The 22,109-nt window shown below is 43.6% G+C and overlaps 1 protein-coding gene across 1 annotated transcript in view; it reads right to left on the bottom strand.

Moving 5' to 3' along the window:
* Positions 1–21,905, bottom strand: part of LOC126144504 (UDP-glycosyltransferase UGT5-like) — a 142,869-nt gene extending 120,964 nt beyond the window's left edge. The window contains exon 1 of the mRNA XM_049915495.1: positions 21,822–21,905. Coding sequence (XP_049771452.1) covers positions 21,822–21,840 — 19 coding nt within the window. The 5' untranslated portion in view covers positions 21,841–21,905. The remainder of the gene's footprint in view (positions 1–21,821) is intronic.
* Between the last annotated feature and the right edge of the window lie 204 nt (positions 21,906–22,109).

Here is a 22,109-nt window from a genome sequence, read left to right as displayed (position 1 = left end):
TGTGATCAAACTACTCTACACTTGCAGAGCATTTCAAACACTACAACCATCAAACATGGAACAAGAAATGAAACTAATGAGAATAAGCAAACATGACAAACATCTTATACAAACTCAAGAAAACTTCCACATCCAGAAAGCCCTTCCACATCCAGAATGCCATAGCAGAAAACAAACATGTGATAAATGAACAAACACACATCAGCACAGGCTCCCCGCTACACTTAATAAAGGAAATGATAACATAAAACAAACATGTGATAAATGAACAAACACACATCAGCACAGGCTCCCTGCTACACTTAATAAAGGAAATGATAACACAAAACAAAAAAACTCTTCCCCACACCATCTGGACACACCGATACACAGCAAAAAAAAATCGTACCATACGAAAATACAGACACACACAGCACAAATAATATATATCACACCAAAACACACACACATACACAAACGCACACGCAAATGGATACACGAACAGACCACAGATACTTCAATAGTTACACTCATAAGTTTGGCAATAACATTCGATCTTTCGCAAAAACATTTGACAGTCGACAACAGAAACCAAAACATTGCATTAAAACAAGCGTTCAGTGCATAGTGCTGTGGAATGTCGAAAAAAACGCAAATTGGCGATCATAAGAAGAAGAACAATGCAACAGGAGCGTAATATGTAAGAAATTGTCCACGCAACCTGTAAGTACAGTTCAAAATATTACTACTTAATACAAAATACCAACCACCAGAACTGTTTATAACCTATAGGCACAGTGACAAAATGTAAATAAAATAGCTAACATATGTACATATTCCAGGCCACTGATGATGCCTTGCAGAAAATAAAGGCGAAACGCGTATGGCACTAAAATTGTGTTTTATTCAGTTGCTGTCAGACGGTCCATAAGTAAAAATTATCAATATACCGTAATATTACACGCAACTGAGGAAGACAGGACTACAAAAGTTGAAGAAGTCATATTGTCCGTTATTGTAGATGTATATTTCTTCTCAGAAACGGCAGCTAGCGATTCTAGGGGGGGGGGGGGGGGAAAGCTTGAAGGTCAGCTTTGTGTACCGGTCGAGTGCCACCGTGGAGATGCGAACGACGGATAGATGTGCGACTGTAGAGCAGCTGACTATCCAGAAGAACCAAGAGGCTACCAACAGTGTTTCCGCAACGACATTTCAACTAATGTTACTGCGGATGGGCCTCTGCAGCAGGCAACTGCTTTACGCACCAGTGTGGACTGCCGTTCATTGGCGATGAAGACTGGGATTTGTATGCTAATACCGTAGTGGACGTCCACTGAGTGCTGATAGGTGGCCTTTTCAGATGAATCACGTGATGTGCTACATAGCTGTCAAATATCTCAAAGCAAGCACCTTGCAACAATCGTCAGAGTCCAGGCTGGAGAAGGGAGCGCTAGCATCTGGGGAATTCTCCGTGTGATGTCGTCGTTCTGGAAGATACAATGTATTGGCACTGGTATACGTCTATCCTTGGGTACCATGTCCAGCCTCAAATGCAGTTAGTTCTTCCTCGGCACAATGGCATCTACCAGCAGGACAATTCAACGTGTCACACAGCTAGCAGTGTACGTTTGTGATTCGAGGTGCACCAGGATGAGTCTGCTGTACTCCCCTGGCCACCAAAATTTAAGCGCAATGGAGTATCTGTGGGCCCACCACAATCAGGCTGTTCGCGCCATGGATCTTCAACTGAGAAACCTAGCACAGCTCTGCGCGGCTACCCCCATCGGAGGTTCGAGTCCTCCCTCGGGCGTGGGAGTGTGTGTGTTGTCCTTAGCGTAAGTTAGTTTAAGTAGTGTGTAAGCCTAGGGACTGGTGACCTTAGCAGTTTGGTCCCATAGCAACTTACCACAAATTTCAATTTCCTAGCACAGTTGGCCAAGGCACTACAAATGGAATGGCTCCACATCCCTGTCTGTATCCTCCAGAACTGCACAGACTCTCTTGTCTGTTTCACGAAACATAAGTTGCTAATCTACCCTACTGGCCATTAAAATTGCTACATCAAGAAGAAATGCAGATGATAAACAGGTATTCATTGGACAAATATATTATACTAGAACTTACAAGTGATTAAATTTTCACGCAATTTCGGTGCATAAATACTGAGAAATCAGTACCCAGAACAACCACCTCTGACCGTAATAATGGCCTTGATACGCCTGGGCATTGAGTCAAACAGAGCTTGGATGGCGTGTACAGGTACAGCTGCGTATACAGCTTCAACACAATACCAGAGTTCATCAAGAGTGGTGCCTGGCGTATTGTGACGAGCCAGTTGCTCGGCCACCATTGACCAGACGTTTGCAATTGGTGAGAGATCTGGAGAATGTGCTGGCCAGGGCAGCAGTCGGACATTTTCTGTATCCAGAAAGGCCCGTAGAGGACCTGCAACTTATGGTCGTGCATTATCCTGCTGAACTGTAGGGTTTCACAGGGATCGAATGAAGGGTAGAGCCACGGGTCGTAACACGTCTGAAATGTAACGTCCACTGTTCAAAATGCCGTCAATGCGAACAAGAGGTAACCGAGACGTGTAACCAACGGCACCCCATACCATCACGCCGGGTGATACGCCAGTATGGCGTTGACGAATACACACTTCCAATGTGCGTTCAACACGATGTTGCCAAGCACGGATGCGACCACATGATGCTGTAAACAGAACCTGGATTCATCCGAAAAAATGACGATTTGCCATTCGTGCACCCAGGTTCGTCATTGAGTACACCATCGCAGGTGCTCCTGTCTGTGATGCATTGTCAAGGGTAACCGCAGCCATGGTCTCCGAGCTGATAGTCCATGCTGCTGCAAACGTCTTCGAACTGTTCGTGCAGATGGTTGTTGTCTTGCAAATGTCCCCATCTGTTGACTCAGGGATCGAGACGTGGCTGCACGATCCGTTACAGCCATGCGGATAAGATGCCTGTCATCGCGACTGCTAGTGATACGAGGCCATTGGGATCCAGCACGGCGTTCCGTATTACCCTCCTGAACCCACCGACTCCATATTCTGCTACCAGTCATTGGATCTCGACCAACGCGAGCAGCGATTTTGCGATACGATAAACAGCAATTGCAATAGTCTACAATTGGACCTTTATCAAAGTCGGAAACCTGATGGTACGCATTTCTCCTCCTTACACGATGCATCACAACAACGTCTCAGCACGTAACGTCGGTCAACTGCTGTTTGTGTATGAGAAATCGGTTGGAAACTTTCCTCATGTCAGCACGTTGTAGGTGTCGCCACCGGCGCCAACCTTGTGTGAATGCTCTGAAAAGCTAATCATTGGCATATCACTGCATCTTTTTCCTGTTGGTTAAATTTGGCGTTTGTAGTACGTCATCTTTGTGGTGTAGCAATTTTAATGGGTAGTAGTGTATTATGTAGTTAATGGGTTTTGTATGAATGCATAAATTACTTTGTAAGTGTTGGTACACAGGTAAGTGACGAGGGATCACAAATCGATGCCATAGGGTCGTCAGTGTTGGCAGTGGAATTGCTTGTAGTGGTCGTCTGGGATCTGGTGGATCCTATGGTGTATGCTCACTGAGCCACACTTCCAGTGGCTCTGTACCATGAGCGCCCTCTGCTGCCACGATATGGGGTGGCCAGCAGCAGCGCCTCAACCCACTTGCGCTTGGAACCTCATTGCTACACTACTATCATTGCTTAGTACAGCAAGCCTCATCCTAGTTGACACTGCGATAGCTGGACTCTTTTTGCTGCACTATTTGTAATGAGTCTTTGTACACCTGAAAAAATACAAGTTAATCTCTGTTTACTTTGTTCACTTGTTCGCTAACCATTTCAACTCATGCTCAACTTCCCTACGATGACAGTTGCCACGCCACTCTGTAGCTCACTTCACCTTACCATTGTGTACAACAAGCGAGACACTGAAGTGAAAAGATGCACAACTGTCGCATTTCTCAGCATTCCAACACATTAAAGTTATTGGTCCTATGTTTAACTATTAACTCATAAAATAGGTTACATATAAACAATTCACGCCAAATCAGCAAAAATCAGAGATTTCAGTCCACTTGTGTTGTCAATCTGTTTCTCTGAGCTACGCACTGCACTAAGAGAAAAAGTACTCTGAGTGGCCATAGTTCATGGGAAGACACTTGATGTGATGTTCAGTCTTCAGATACTGAAATCTTATGGGTGCATTTGACCTCGTGTAGTCCTGATAGAAAAGAGGTTCCCCAGATTCAAATCGGTGGCGATCTGACTCGGCGTACACCGCCGATGGTTCGGAATAGCACTGCGGAGATGAAGTGACTTCACTCCTTCAAACATCTGAGGTTGCCTGTTCAGCTGTCAAATCACACAAAAACAGTGTTTCTCCCGTGCTGAAGGCCCGTCCTACACACTATGAAACTAGCAAACTGGAAAACTTGCGTTATCTTTGAATGCTTGACTCATGCATCTTGCATCGATTATCATCCTACGTTCAAAATTGGTTAACTCACGACATGCTGTCGTGTCCGCTACAAACACATCTATATCTATATGCACATCCGTACTCCGCAAACCGCGAAATGCATGTAAGACGGTACGTAACATTGTATCCTGTTCCTTTCATTACGGAGCACAGGAAGAATGCTAAAGTGCCTCTGTGCGTGCTGTAATTAGCCTGATCTTGTCCTTACGATTCCTATGTGAGCGATACGCAGGGGATTGTAGTATATTCCTAGAGTCATCATTTAATGCATGTTCTTTAAATTTTGTAAGCAGGCTTCCTCAGAATGGTTATGTCTGTCTTCAAACGTCTGACAGTCGCTTCTTTCACCATCTCTGCCACACTCTCTCACAGGTGAAACAAACTTGCGACCAGTCATAAAGAGACAGGGACCGGTGATGCTGTATTGTAACATATCACCCCGGACTACAAGTCCTTTTTTTTAAAATAAAAAAAAAAATATAATCCCACCGCCACACCTCCAAAGTGAATTGCAGTGACTCACTGCCCTGTGGAAACTCACCGCCTCACCAACACAGTTAGACCGTAATAGACCGGTGATGCTGTACCGTAACATATCACCCCGGACTACAAGTCCATTAAAGATAAAAACAAATAAAATAGCATGTAAGCCTGGGCAAACCCCTCAATCACACCAGCCACCAGATGCTGGAAGCCAATCACACCTAAGCCAGCAAGCCACCAGATGCTGGAAGCATGAATCAAACTACTCTACACTTGCAGAGCATTTCAAACACTACAACCATCAAACATGGAACAAGAAATGAAACTAATGAGAATAAGCAAACATGACAAACATCTTATACAAACTCAAGAAAACTTCCACATCCAGAATGCCATAGCAGAAAACAAACATGTGATCAAACTACTCTACACTTGCAGAGCATTTCAAACACTACAACCATCAAACATGGAACAAGAAATGAAACTAATGAGAATAAGCAAACATGACAAACATCTTATACAAACTCAAGAAAACTTCCACATCCAGAAAGCCCTTCCACATCCAGAATGCCATAGCAGAAAACAAACATGTGATCAAACTACTCTACACTTGCAGAGCATTTCAAACACTACAACCATCAAACATGGAACAAGAAATGAAACTAATGAGAATAAGCAAACATGACAAACATCTTATACAAACTCAAGAAAACTTCCACATCCAGAAAGCCCTTCCACATCCAGAATGCCATAGCAGAAAACAAACATGTGATCAAACTACTCTACACTTGCAGAGCATTTCAAACACTACAACCATCAAACATGGAACAAGAAATGAAACTAATGAGAATAAGCAAACATGACAAACATCTTATACAAACTCAAGAAAACTTCCACATCCAGAAAGCCCTTCCACATCCAGAATGCCATAGCAGAAAACAAACATGTGATCAAACTACTCTACACTTGCAGAGCATTTCAAACACTACAACCATCAAACATGGAACAAGAAATGAAACTAATGAGAATAAGCAAACATGACAAACATCTTATACAAACTCAAGAAAACTTCCACATCCAGAAAGCCCTTCCACATCCAGAATACCATAGCAGAAAACAAACATGTGATAAATGAACAAACACACATCAGCACAGGCTCCCCGCTACACTTAATAAAGGAAATGATAACATAAAACAAACATGTGATAAATGAACAAACACACATCAGCACAGGCTCCCTGCTACACTTAATAAAGGAAATGATAACACAAAACAAAAAAACTCTTCCCCACACCATCTGGACACACCGATACACAGCAAAAAAAAAAATCGTACCATACGAAAATACAGACACACACAGCACAAATAATATATATCACATCAAAACACACACACATACACAAACGCACACGCAAATGGATACACGAACAGACCACAGATACTTCAATAGTTACACTCATAAGTTTGGCAATAACATTCGATCTTTCGCAAAAACATTTGACAGTCGACAACAGAAACCAAAACATTGCATTAAAACAAGCGTTCAGTGCATAGTGCTGTGGAATGTCGAAAAAAACGCAAATTGGCGATCATAAGAAGAAGAACAATGCAACAGGAGCGTAATATGTAAGAAATTGTCCACGCAACCTGTAAGTACAGTTCAAAATATTACTACTTAATACAAAATACCAACCACCAGAACTGTTTATAACCTATAGGCACAGTGACAAAATGTAAATAAAATAGCTAACATATGTACATATTCCAGGCCACTGATGATGCCTTGCAGAAAATAAAGGCGAAACGCGTATGGCACTAAAATTGTGTTTTATTCAGTTGCTGTCAGACGGTCCATAAGTAAAAATTATCAATATACCGTAATATTACACGCAACTGAGGAAGACAGGACTACAAAAGTTGAAGAAGTCATATTGTCCGTTATTGTAGATGTATATTTCTTCTCAGAAACGGCAGCTAGCGATTCTAGGGGGGGGGGGGGAAGCTTGAAGGTCAGCTTTGTGTACCGGTCGAGTGCCACCGTGGAGATGCGAACGACGGATAGATGTGCGACTGTAGAGCAGCTGACTATCCAGAAGAACCAAGAGGCTACCAACAGTGTTTCCGCAACGACATTTCAACTAATGTTACTGCGGATGGGCCTCTGCAGCAGGCAACTGCTTTACGCACCAGTGTGGACTGCCGTTCATTGGCGATGAAGACTGGGATTTGTATGCTAATACCGTAGTGGACGTCCACTGAGTGCTGATAGGTGGCCTTTTCAGATGAATCACGTGATGTGCTACATAGCTGTCAAATATCTCAAAGCAAGCACCTTGCAACAATCGTCAGAGTCCAGGCTGGAGAAGGGAGCGCTAGCATCTGGGGAATTCTCCGTGTGATGTCGTCGTTCTGGAAGATACAATGTATTGGCACTGGTATACGTCTATCCTTGGGTACCATGTCCAGCCTCAAATGCAGTTAGTTCTTCCTCGGCACAATGGCATCTACCAGCAGGACAATTCAACGTGTCACACAGCTAGCAGTGTACGTTTGTGATTCGAGGTGCACCAGGATGAGTCTGCTGTACTCCCCTGGCCACCAAAATTTAAGCGCAATGGAGTATCTGTGGGCCCACCACAATCAGGCTGTTCGCGCCATGGATCTTCAACTGAGAAACCTAGCACAGCTCTGCGCGGCTACCCCCATCGGAGGTTCGAGTCCTCCCTCGGGTGTGGGAGTGTGTGTGTTGTCCTTAGCGTAAGTTAGTTTAAGTAGTGTGTAAGCCTAGGGACTGGTGACCTTAGCAGTTTGGTCCCATAGCAACTTACCACAAATTTCAATTTCCTAGCACAGTTGGCCAAGGCACTACAAATGGAATGGCTCCACATCCCTGTCTGTATCCTCCAGAACTGCACAGACTCTCTTGTCTGTTTCACGAAACATAAGTTGCTAATCTACCCTACTGGCCATTAAAATTGCTACATCAAGAAGAAATGCAGATGATAAACAGGTATTCAATGGGCAAATATATTATACTAGAACTTACAAGTGATTAAACTTTCACGCAATTTCGGTGCATAAATACTGAGAAATCAGTACCCAGAACAACCACCTCTGGCCGTAATAATGGCCTTGATACGCCTGGGCATTGAGTCAAACAGAGCTTGGATGGCGTGTACAGGTACAGCTGCCCATACAGCTTCAACACAATACCAGAGTTCATCAAGAGTGGTGCCTGGCGTATTGTGACGAGCCAGTTGCTCGGCCACCATTGACCAGACGTTTGCAATTGGTGAGAGATCTGGAGAATGTGCTGGCCAGGGCAGCAGTCGGACATTTTCTGTATCCAGAAAGGCCCGTAGAGGACCTGCAACATATGGTCGTGCATTATCCTGCTGAACTGTAGGGTTTCACAGGGATCGAATGAAGGGTAGAGCCACGGGTCGTAACAAGTCTGAAATGTAACGTCCACTGTTCAAAATGCCGTCAATGCGAACAAGAGATAACCGAGACGTGTAACCAACGGCACCCCATACCATCACGCCGGGTGATACGCCAGTATGGCGATGACGAATACACACTTCCAATGTGCGTTCAACACGATGTTGCCAAGCACGGATGCGACCACATGATGCTGTAAACAGAACCTGGATTCATCCGAAAAAATGACGTTTTGCCATTCGTGCACCCAGGTTCGTCATTGAGTACCCCATCGCTGGCGCTCCTGTCTGTGATGCAGCGTCAAGGGTAACCGCAGCTATGGTCTCCAAGCTGATAGTCCATGCTGCTGCAAACGTCGTCGAACTGTTCGTGCAGATGGTTGTTGTCTTGCAAACGTCCCCATCTGTTGACTCAGGGATCGAGACGCGGCTGCACGATCCGTTACAGCATGCGGATAAGATTCCTGTCATCGCGACTGCTAGTGATACGAGGCCATTGGGATCCAGCACGGCGTTCCGTATTACCCTCCTGAACCCACCGACTCCATATTCTGCTACCAGTCATTGGATCTCGACCAACGCAAACAGCGCTTTTGCGATACAATAAACAGTAATTGCAATAGGCTACAATTGGACCTTTATCAAAGTCGGAAACCTGATGGTATGCATTTCTCCTCCTTACACGATGCATCACAACAACGTCTCAGCACGTAACGTCGGTCAACTGCTGTTTGTGTATGAGAAATCGGTTGGAAACTTTCCTCATGTCAGCACGTTGTAGGTGTCGCCACCGTCGCCAACCTTGTGTGAATGCTCTGAAAAGCTAATCATTGGCATATCACTGCATCTTTTTCCTGTTGGTTAAATTTGGCGTTTGTAGTACGTCATCTTTGTGGTGTAGCAATTTTAATGGGTAGTAGTGTATTATGTAGTTAATGGGTTTTGTATGAATGCATAAATTAGTTTATAAGTGTTGGTACACAGGTAAGTGACGAGGGATCACAAATCGATGCCATAGGGTCGTCAGTGTTGGCAGTGGAATTGCTTGTAGTGGTCGTCTGGGATCTGGTGGATCCTATGGTGTATGCTCACTGAGCCACACTTCCAGTGGCTCTGTACCATGAGCGCCCTCTGCTGCCACGATATGGGGTGGCCAGCAGCAGCGCCTCAACCCACTTGCGCTTGGAACCTCATTGCTACACTACTATCATTCGCGCTTAGTACAGCAAGCCTCATCCTAGTTGACACTGCGATAGCTGGACTCTTTTTGCTGCACTATTTGTAATGAGTCTTTGTACACCTGAAAAAATACAAGTTAATCTTCTGTTTACTTTGTTCACTTGTTCGCTAACCATTTCAACTCATGCTCAACTTCCCTACGATGACAGTTGCCACGCCACTCTGTAGCTCACTTCACCTTACCATTGTGTAGAACAAGCGAGACACTGAAGTGAAAAGATGCACAACTACTGTCGCATTTCTCAGCGTTCCGACACATTAAAGTTATTGGTCCTATGTTTAACTATATAACTCATGAAATAGGTTACATATAAACAATTCACGCCAAATCAGCAAAAATCAGAGATTTCAGTCCACTTGTGTTGTCAAGGGTATGAGTATATAATGCCAGAAGTGGGAGATATGATAGTGCCTGAAGAATTTGACAGAGCTCTGAAAGACCTACTCCGAACTACTTCAGAACTGCTGATATCCCTGGGAGAGTCAGCCTGACTAAACTATTCCATCTGGTTTGGGAGGTTTTTGAGATGGACGAAATAGCCTAATATTTAAAAAAGAATGTAATAATTTGAATTCCAAGGAAAGCTGGTACTGACGGGTCTGAAGTTTTACAGAACTATCAATTTAATAAGTAATGGTCGCAAAATCCTGACATGATTTAAACTAGGATGGAAAAACGGGCAGAAGCCGATATCAGGGAAGATCAGTTTGGGAGAAATGTTGGAACAGGTGAGGCATTATTGTCTTTACTACTTTGAAGATAGGTTTAGACTGGCATGCGCCACATTTGGTGAGCCGGAGAGCCTGATTCACATACTCACTTAAGCTCGCGAGCTGCCATGTCACGTGACACGACAACAGTTCTAGCGCATGAAGTCAAAGCTATAGCGTCCATAACAATAGCGCTTAAGGGGTAACACACTGTTATGAATGGCACGCCTTCCCCGACATGCCACGACAGCGAATTATGCCCCAAAACACGATTTTTTGAGAATACATTCACTTTATGTTCATGCAGCACTTCTTCCACGGGCCAGATTGAAACCAGTAGCAGACTGGACGTGACCCACGAACCGCCGGTCGCCCAATCGTCGGTTAAGGAAAGGCAAATCTCTGTTCATATCGGTCGTAGATTTGGTGAGTTATGTATTAAGGGTGTTGTAAGTCGTTATGTGCTCTCGTTCTTCAATACTGCATGAATTTAGTCTGGATAAATGCGCATCTGAGTTATGCTGCCTCCAGATGTAGAGCTTCTGAACGCAACAATTGAGTTATCAAATCTTTACTCTGTGGATTTTTCTTCAAGGACATTACGTCTGTTTGATAATTTGAACATAAGACCATGGTTCACAATGAGCAGATTATGACAACATTTGGCCGGCCGCGGTGGCCGTGCGGTTCTAGGCGCTCCAGTCCGGAGCCGCGCTGCTGCTACGGTCGCAGGTTCGAATCCTGCCTCGGGCATGGGTGTGTGTGATGTCCTTAGGTTAGTTAGGTTTAAGTAGTTCTAAGTTCTAGGGGGCTGATGACCTCAGAAGTTACGTCCCATAGTGCTCAGAGCCATTTGAACCATTCTTAGTTTGTTATTTTGCTCTTGTGCACGAAACAAAAACAACGAACGGAAGGAATAAATGTAGCGACATTGAAAGTAGCCCTAAAACTGAGACAAAATAAATCACAGTCAACACATTGCAAGAAAGTAGTAATAATTTGCGTGCGGGATTTCCGCCCAGTTGTTTACATTTTACGTATCGGCTGAACTCTCTGCTGATTCCCACAAGTGGTTTGACAACACAACATGATCACAATCACAGTTAAAGGAGCTGAAAACGTATGCACGCCAGAAAGCAAAATTCGATAGCCCGCACAAAAAGCCAAGACGAGATACAGGGAACCGCATTCTAATTAATCTCACTGATCAGTATCTTAAAGTGGATATAGTGAACGTCCTTACTAAATGGATAAATGTCGCACCCCAACCAAAATGCAGCTTGTATCAGCTCGTGGAACATGTCGTGGCTCGTCTCGATCGGGAAGCAACATAAGAGGTTCGCCGCGAAACCTGTTTAGTACTTCCCAAGGTGCTAACGCTAAAATCATTTCCAAGGGCAAACGAGTAGAACTAAGAAATCCTTAGGATGACAAGGAAAGTGCTGTTCTGCCGGCCGACAAGGGAAGCTTTCAGTCCCAATGTCTCGTGTGGACTACAATGAGATGATTTTCGATCTTTTGTGTGACACTGCATACAGACAGATAAATGTCGATCCAACTGATAAAATCGATAAGAAGATGGCTTTTCTCAGTGAGTCAGTCTTGCCACATAGTGTCATTTAGAGGCTAAGAAAAGAGTAACAGTGACACCACTTGCTGGTGTACACAAACATACAACAGTTTATAATTTATAAAAAACAGCTACCAGCCACATGTATGGTTTAAGAAGGTTTAGTATCTTCAGACCATGACCGGTTTATGATTTTTCTATACAAATCCATCTTCAGATAGCAGTTACAAGCATTCTAAGTTGGACCTAGTTTTGTTTTTGTTATTCGTTTGCTGCACTGGGAAAGAAAAGAAATATTTTTGTTGTCATATCGGTAATGGTATTTTTACAAAAGATTTACTTCTTTTACAAAATCTAATTGCTCATGAGGATAGTTTTCTGTTTTAAACTTAGTAAACGTGCAAGGTTATTGTACTTACAGGTTATGTAGTTCTGCCTGACAAAATATTTGTGCGTATATGTTTTCGAGCGCAAACTTAATACACTTTTCAATATGCACTTGTGAGTGCTATTCCAGTCAATGGACGTCACTTTCAACCTCATCATCTTAATTACACACGCAGCACACACGAATAACGTTTACAAAACGTGGCCCAGCTTCATATTACAAACGAGAACAATATTTGCAAAGAGCTTACAGTCATAAGGATGTTAACTTACAGTTGCTGTATAGTCGATATGGGTACAGTAAAATATCTCTTTGCTATTGCATCAGATTAATCTAAAACGGAATAAATAAAATTACATACAAATAGGATTACAAACATTATATGTAGTACAGAAATACTGTGTGTTACTAATTAGTTGTTACAATTTATCTCCTAAAATTTGTCTTCCTCATCCACCATACTCACCAGACCTTGCCGCAAGTGATTTCCATATGTTTGGACCACTCAAAGACGCATTGGGAGGAAAGAAGTTCCGTTCTGATGAAGAGGTACGCCACACAGTGCATGAGTGGTTGCGCGGACTACCAAAAGAAATTTTTTTCTAAAGGAATTTATGCACTTTGTAAGCGCTGGAGGACTTGCATTGAGCGTGGGGGGAGATTACATTAAAAAGTGATACAGCTTTGTACCACTTCTGCACAATAAATAATATTTAAAAACATATTTAAGGTTTTCATTTGACTCACCCTCGTGTATGTACTGATAATGGTTTCAACGTTGTCAGCCAGCTGACTGAGTAGTGGCATAGCTACGAGAGCGACATCTGTATCTACCCTTTATTAGGGAATGCTCACAGCCAGAAGGCTCAGTGTGGTGGAAACGTGTGGCGCAAGCAGGCAACCATGCCAGGGAGACGCACTCGGGCTTCCTACAGCCAACCAGGCAAATTTAAAAAGGGTTAAATTTGGCCTTGCCACTCAAGTTGGACGTGCTCTATCAGTTGTGGTCACGAGAACATTCTGACATCCGTAACGAGGTTCTCGACGACCACGCAACATACACACCCTCCAGGATCGTCGTATTGTAAGTGTAGCAGGGGCAGATCGTACAACTATCAGAGCACAGATAAGAGGATCTGTGAGATCACACGTATCAACACAAACTGTTGCGAATCGGTTATTACCAGTGGGACTACGGGGTAAACCTCTAGCCTGTCTCCCACTCACGCCATAGTATCCATGTCCTCGGCTTGACTGGTGCCTTGAGTGTATCACTTAAGAGAGGGAAAACAGAAAGCAGTTTCTGCCTGAACGCAAGTGACGGGTCATTTGCGCGAACGATGTATACCTGGTGAGTGCTGTCTCGTAGTGCATTCGACGAACAAACACTGGCCCCATTCAAGGCCAGTCGTCTGGGGTAGAGGACACTAACCAGTGCTCAGTATGTGCAGAACGTTGTTAGATCCGTTATTTAGCGGTTCTTGCAACAGGAAGATGATACGTTGTTTCAACAGGATACTGCTTGTGAAACTCAACGTGCTCTGCAAGACGCGCAGTAACTTGTCGGGGCAGCCCAGTCCCTAGACTTGTCTCCAATCGAACAAGTGTGGGATGTGATGGAATGAGAAGTGACTTGTGTGACTCGTCAACCATCAACTCTTGCAGAACGAATTGAACAGGTCGGGCAGGCGCGCAATAACGCATCCCAGGTCAGTATTCGCCATCTATACGATCGACTGGATGCCAAAGACAGTGCCCGTATTCCCACCCATGGTGGCTACAACACGTACTAATAAGGGTTTCAGCATGAGTCGATAGCACAAAACCACTTGTGCTATGGCTCTGTAAATGTAATCATTCCACGTATTCCTTATACACTGTTGCAACAATAAATATTGAGTGAACTGGGAACCCCTAAAACAGTGTACTTTTATCAGGCAGTGTATATCTATTGCTACCTGGACGACACATTTAGAGTACGGCCACATGGAGCTGAAATGTTTCAAGAGTCCCTGGAACATTTAAACTCCATTCATTACAGAGCGTAGAAAAATTCCCACTACCAGTCACAATATTATTTATTTGTCACACGGCCGGTTTTCCGCTTGTGCCCATCCTCAAGTGTTTATACATTCATGTACATGTTTCTGTTGCTGGAGATCACTGTTTGAATACGAAGAAAATTATTTGCTGATGACTAAACAGACACAAATGGAACAATTATAAGTGGCAAGGCGGCATTGGTGGAAAATATATCTGTACTTATATAAAGATGAAGTATCCTTATTATAATTACGCTGTGGCGACAGTTTCTCCACTCAGCTGCACATTTGTTACCATTTTCACGTCAATGTTTCAGTTTTTAAAATTTAGCTGCTTATTTCACTACTGTGTCGTGAACTCGTGACATACACTGCGTTTAAATTCAAACATGCAAGTTATGGACAAAGTACGTAGATATAGGAGATGCAAAGATGTTGCTCATACAGAAACATGTAGGCTATGGTAAAAAAACCTAGACATCGGAAGTGCTAAGACGTTGTACAGAAAGAAACTTAAAAAGCTATTATAAATTGCGAAGTTTTTGAACCACATCATGAAATTTTTGATCCACATTTTTTAGAGGAAGTACAATGATGTTATACATATGAAATTACTGAGAGCTACTACGAATTACGAAAATGACAGAACTGTTTTGAGCGACACTGTTGTCAGAGAACTCCGGTATAGGAAGTAATGATGTTATACACATGAATTTTGAAAGCTGTTACAAGTTACGAAAATAACAGCTAAGACTTGTGTTTACAAAATGACTTTTACAAATTACGATACTTACAGTTGAACTGTTGTATGGTTGCTTCGTCGGATTTCCATAGCATACTACTTTGTTATTAGATATCAGAGGATAATGAGTTTTTGTTTTTGAATATTTCATGAAGCATGTGGAGATAAGATTTGTATGTAAGCTCCACTTGTTCGGTGAGACAAAGGTGTCGTCAGTTAGAACTGTGGATGCAAATTTCTAGCTCTTCGATGAGATTAATTTTCTTTCCTTTGTTGACAGTGTGTAGTACTTGTAAGTTACCTATAATGGCTGTGGCTGAGTGACCATGGCCTTTTAGATGCACTGCAAAGGTGGATTTGACAAAGTTATTTAGCTGGAAGGCATCCATATGCTCTTGGTATCTTGTAAAAAAAGAAATTAACATTATCAAAGAAATTGCACATAGGAATGGATAAAACCTAGATGCAATTGATAAACCTAACAACAAAATCAAAAAGAAACAATGCACACCTAAATCAGATTCACAAGAAGGCAGAAAACACATTTGAGCGCATGCTCTTTATAGGTAAAATTTCACACCAAATTGCCAACTTCTTTCGGAACACTGGTGTTCAAATTTCTGTCAGCACTAACAACAAGCTACAATAGCACAAAATCCACAACAGTAAGACAAATAAACAATGCCACCACAAATCAGGTATTTACAAAGTTTTATCTGACATTTGCCCACAGTTCTACATAGGCCAAACTGGAAGGAGTTTCACTGCAAGGTACCATCAGCATATGGATGCTTTCCGGCTAAACAGCTTTGAGAAACCCACCTTTGCAATGCATCTAAGAAACCGTGGTCACTCAGACACAGCCATTACAGACAACTTACAAATACTACACACTGTCAACAAAGGAAAGAAAATTAATCTGCTCGAAGAGCTAGAAATTTACGTCCACAGCTCTAACTCACCACATCTTATTCTCAATGAACAAGTGGAGCTTGCAAACAAATCTTATCTCCACATATTTCATGAAATATTCCAAATCAAAAACTCATTATCCTCTGATATCTAATAACAAAGTAATATGCTATGGAAATCCGACGAAGCAACCATACAACAGTTCAACTGTAATTATCGTAATTTGTAAAAGTCATATTGTAAACACAATTCTTAATTGTCATTTTCATGTAATTTCATATGTATAACTCATTGTACTTCCTAGATCTAAGTTCTCTGTCGAAAATGTGGATCAAATATATCATTACGTGGTTCAAAAATTTCGCAAGTTATAATAACTTTTTATGTTTCTATCTGTACAACATCTTTGCACTTCCGATGTCTAAGTTTTTTTACCATAGCCTACATGTTTCTGTACGAGCAACATCTTTGCACCTCCTACGTCTACGTTCTTTGACCATAACTTGCATGTCTGAATGTAAACACAGTGTGTATCACGAGTTCACGACACAGTAGTGAAATGTGAAGCTAAATTTAAAACTGAAACTTGGACGTGAAAATGGAAACAAATGTGCAACTAAGTGGAAAAACTGTCGCCACAGCATGATTGTAATAAGGATACTTTATCTTTATATAAGTACAGATATATTTTCAACAAATGCCGCCTTGCCACTTGCAATAGTTCCATTTGTGTCTGTTTAGTCATCAGCATATATTTTTCTAATTTTCTTTGCTTTCAAACAGTGATCTCCAGCAATACAAATATGTCCATGTACACCTGCGGATGGGCACAAGCCCAAAAGCAGTCATGTGACGAATAAATATTTTATTCTGACTGGTAGCGGAAATTTTTTTACGCCCTATAAAGGAACAGCCATGGAGTTCAACAGCATCCACTACGGGTAAAATTCACTTTCCATTCATTGTAATGTGTAATTCACGATGGGAAAGACGGAAAACTATCTTTTCTCGACGTGCCACTTAAGAGAAGAATGGAGCGACCTGTTGGTTATGGCGTTAATAAAAAAACCATACCCCCACTAATATGTACCTCCACGTCCCGTGCCATCACCATTCGTTACAAAGAAATTCGGTGCCCAAATCCATACAACTCGACAGTCTTGCCGAAGAGTTACAACACCCACCAATAGTGTTCCAAAGGAGTGGATACACGGGTCATCACATTTAAAGGGCACTGCAGTCAAAATCAAGAACGTCTCCGAAAGAGGTTGAGACTGAGACCGAGGAAGAGCAATCAAAAATCGCTTCTCGACCTTATGTTTTCTCAATATCCGGAATGATCGGTAGGCTCCTACGGATATACAGGGTGGTCCATTAATAGTGACCGGGCCAAATATCTCACGAAATAAGCATCAAACGAAAAAACTACAAAAAACGAAACTCGTCTACCTTGAAGGGGGAAACCAGATGGCGCTATGGTCGGCCCGCTAGATGGTACTGCCATAGGTCAAACGGACATCAACTGCGTTTTTTAAAATAGGAACCCCCATTTTTAATACATATTCGTGTAGTACGTAAGGAAATACACTCCTGGAAATGGAAAAAAGAACACATTGACACCGGTGTGTCAGACCCACCATACTTGCTCCGGACACTGCGAGAGGGCTGTACAAGCAATGATCACATGCACGGCACAGCGGACACACCAGGAACCGCGGTGTTGGCCGTCGAATGGCGCTAGCTGCGCAGCATTTGTGCACCACCGCCGTCAGTGTCAGCCAGTTTGCCGTGGCATACGGAGCTCCATCGCAGTCTTTAACACTGGTAGCATGCCGCGACAGCGTGGACGTGAACCGTATGTGCAGTTGACGGACTTTGAGCGAGTTCGTATAGTGGGCATGCGGGAGGCCGGGTGGACGTACCGCCGAATTGCTCAACACGTGGGGCATGAGGTCTCCACAGTACATCGATGTTGTCGCCAGTGGTCGGCGGAAGGTGCACGTGCCCGTCGACCTGGGACCGGACCGCAGCGACGCACGGATGCACGCCAAGACCGTAGGATCCTACGCAGTGCCGTAGGGGACCGCACCGCCACTTCCCAGCAAATTAGGGACACTGTTGCTCCTGGGGTATCGGCGAGGACCATTCGCAACCGTCTCCATGAAGCTGGGCTACGGTCCCGCACACCGTTAGGCCGTCTTCCGCTCACGCCCCAACATCGTGCAGCCCGCCTCCAGTGGTGTCGCGACAGGCGTGAATGGAGGGACGAATGGAGACGTGTCGTCTTCAGCGATGAGAGTCGCTTCTGCCTTGGTGCCAATGATGATCGTATGCGTGTTTGGCGCCGTGCAGGTGAGCGCCACAATCAGGACTGCATACGACCGAGGCACACAGGGCCAACACCCGGCATCATGGTGTGGGGAGCGATCTCCTACACTGGCCGTACACCACTGGTGATCGTCGAGGGGACACTGAATAGTGCACGGTACATCCAAACCGTCATCGAACCCATCGTTCTACCATTCCTAGACCGGCAAGGGAACTTGCTGTTCCAACAGGACAATGCACGTCCGCATGTATCCCGTGCCACCCAACGTGCTCTAGAAGGTGTAAGTCAACTACCCTGGCCAGCAAGATCTCCGGATCTGTCCCCCATTGAGCATGTTTGGGACTGGATGAAGCGTCGTCTCACGCGGTCTGCAAGTCAGCACGAACGCTGGTCCAACTGAGGCGCCAGGTGGAAATGGCATGGCAAGCCGTTCCACAGGACTACATCCAGCATCTCTACGATCGTCTCCATGGGAGAATAGCAGCCTGCATTGCTGCGAAAGGTGGATATACACTGTACTAGTGCCGACATTGTGCATGCTCTGTTGCCTGTGTCTATGTGGCTGTGGTTCTGTCAGTGTGATCATGTGATGTATCTGACCCCAGGAATGTGTCAATAAAGTTTCCCCTTCCTGGGACAATGAATTCACGGTGTTCTTATTTCAATTTCCAGGAGTGTATGAATGTTTTAGTTGGACCACTTTTTTCGCTTTGTTATAGATGGTGCTGTAATAGTCATAAACGTATAATTACGTGGTATCTCGTGACATTCCGCCAGTGCGGACGGTATTTGCTTCGTGCTACATTACCCGTGTTAAAATGGACCGTTTACAATTGCGGAAAAGGTAGATATCGTGTTGATGTATGGCTATTGTGATCAAAATGCCCAACTGGCGTGTGCTGTGTATGCTGCTCGGTATCCTGGAGAACGTCATCCAAGAGTCCGGACCGTTCGCCGGATAGTTAGTTATTTAAGGAAACAGGAAGTGTTCAGCCACATTTGAAACGTCAACCACGATCTGCAACAAATGATGATGCCGAAGTAGGTGTTTTAGCTGCTGTCGCGGCTAATCCGCACATCAGTAGCAGACAAATTGCGCGAGAATCGGGAACCTCAAAAACGTCGGTGTTGAAAATGGTACATCAACATCGATTGCACCCGTACCATATTTCTATGCACTAAGAATTGCATGGCAACGACTTTGAACGTCGTGTACATTTCTGCCACTGGACACAAGAGAAATTACGGGACGATAACAAATTTTTTGCACGCGTTCTAATTAGCGACGAAGCGTCATTAACCAACAGCGGTAACGTAAACCGGCATAATATGCACTAGTGGGCAATTGATAATCCACGATGGCTGCGACAAGTGGAACATCAGCGAACTTGGCGGGTTAATGTATGGTGCGGCATTATGGGAGGAAGGATAATTGGCCCCCATTTTATCGATGGAAATCTAAATGGTGCAATGTATGCTGATTTCCTACGTAAAGTTCTACCGATGTTACTACAAGATGTTTCACTGCATGATAGAATGGCGATGTACTTCCAACATGATGGATGTCCGGCACATAGCTCGCGTGCGGTTAAAGCGGTATTGAATAGCATATTTCACGACAGGTAGATTGGCCGTCGAAGCACCGTACCATGGCCCGCACGTTCACCGGATCTAATTTCCTCGGATTTCTTTCTGTGGGGAAAGTTGAAGGATATTTGCTATCGTGATCCACCGACAACGTCTGACAACATGCGTCAGCGTATTGTCAATGCATGTGCGAACATTACGGAAGGCGAACTACTCGCTGTTGAGAGGAATGTCGTTACACGTATTGTCAAATGCATTGAGGTTGTCGGACATAATTTTGAGCATGTATTGCATTAATGTGGTATTTACAGGTAATCACGCTGTAACAGTATGCGTTCTCAGAAATGATAAGTTCAGAAATGTACATGTATCACATTGGAACAACCGAAATAAAATGTTTAAACGTACCTACGTTGCGTATTTTAATTTAAAAAACCTACCTGTTACCAACTGTTCGTCTAAAATTGTGAGCCATATGTTTGTGACTATTACAGCGCCATCTATCACAAAGCGAAAAAAATGTTCCAACTAAAACATTCATATTTCTTTACGTACTACACGAATATGTAATAAAAATGGGGGGTCCCTATTTAAAAAAACGCAGTTGATATCCGTTTGACCTATGGTAGCGCCATATAGCGGGCCAACCATAGCGCCATCTGGTTTCACCCTTCCCACGCTTATTTCGTGAGATATTTGGCCCGGTCACGATCATTGGCCACCCTGTATATTTCGCTCTCTTCAACTTAGATAAAAACTATTCTTTGCGATGTTAATGACGAGATACGACCACGAAAGCTGGGTGCGTATCGAATTCCATGCGAACGTGGCAGGTTTTATGTGGGGCTGACCACTAGGACAGTCGAGGAGAGATGCAAGAAACATCAGCGACACACCCGACTAAAACAAACAAACAAGACAGCTGCCGCAGAGAACTGCCTCAAATATAATCATGAAATGAAACATGATGAAGGTGGTATCATGGTGCAAACGTCAAGTTTCTGGAACAGCGTAACTAAGGAGTCTATCGAAATAAAGATATCAGAAAACCTAATGAACCGACAGGTCGGTATCAATATAAAAAAACACCTGAGGTCTGGCACTGAGATTATTAAATTACTGTCGACCATCACGTCTACCAGAGAATTGGAGTTTCGCAGAATATCAGTGCGAGCTTTGAAAATCAAAATGGCATGGTAGAGCATAGAGGACACCGGGAACCGAACTGGGCTTTAAATAGCGGCGCGATCCCAACTATAGTTCAGAGAAAGGTTAGAGCCCAAGCAGCGAGTACATGCAGCAGTAAAACTCGCAATACCTGAAGAAGGCAACTGGGTCCGTCGTCGAAGCATTGAGCATGAAATGGAAATAGCAACTCGGCAAAAGACTCAAAAGTACACTATTAACAAACCGCACTGAGAAAAATTAAGAGATCACGAGAATGCAGTACAGTTTAATTGTGAACACGCAGAAGTAGCTTATGAGTTACTGTATAGGTAAACACAACTAGTGGAGCGAGAATGAAAGAAATAAACGTGAAGTTTACAATCAGAGCGTATTTACCAGTTAAGTATTAACTGGATGTTTATTTGCAAAAAGAATACGAAAACTGTGTGATGTTCAGCGAGCAACAATTCATTAACAACAATATACATCTGTGTACAACAGGGGTGAAGTGTAGGAGTGAAATGTAATCACACTGATTGTTCGCACTTGAAGGCGTTAAGCACAGCGGTGGAATAGAGAGATAGGTGACTCACATAGCCTGTAGCTCTAGTTTATTGCACGCTATGTTTATCTGAGCCGGTGGCATGTGCTACACAAAAACAACGAGCTTTTGTATGCGTAATAAATATTAGTGCAAGAGTGAAGAGACTGTTTTCCTTACCGAAGACGGTGAGCGCCATGCTGGACCGGATGTCGCACACGAGGCTAAAAGATGTGCTTCTCGTAATCTGCTTACACGCTACTGACATATCCTTCACTCAACGGCTCCGCGATAGCAGATGTGGAGTGGTATACGCGTGACAGTGACTCTGCATATCTTGCCTTCGCTAAGCCAAGTCTGCCGACTCGAGATGTTCGGCACCACTATCTGAGAAATCGAACTGTGACCAAAATCGGAACTAGCACTAATAGTTGCCATTACGGCACTTCACACTACAAGACCATTTGC

The sequence above is a fragment of the Schistocerca cancellata genome, chromosome 2 (assembly GCF_023864275.1).
Source record: "Schistocerca cancellata isolate TAMUIC-IGC-003103 chromosome 2, iqSchCanc2.1, whole genome shotgun sequence".
In the NCBI taxonomy this organism is placed as follows: Eukaryota; Metazoa; Arthropoda; class Insecta; order Orthoptera; family Acrididae; genus Schistocerca; species Schistocerca cancellata.
This window is presented reverse-complemented; position numbering and strand designations above follow the sequence as displayed.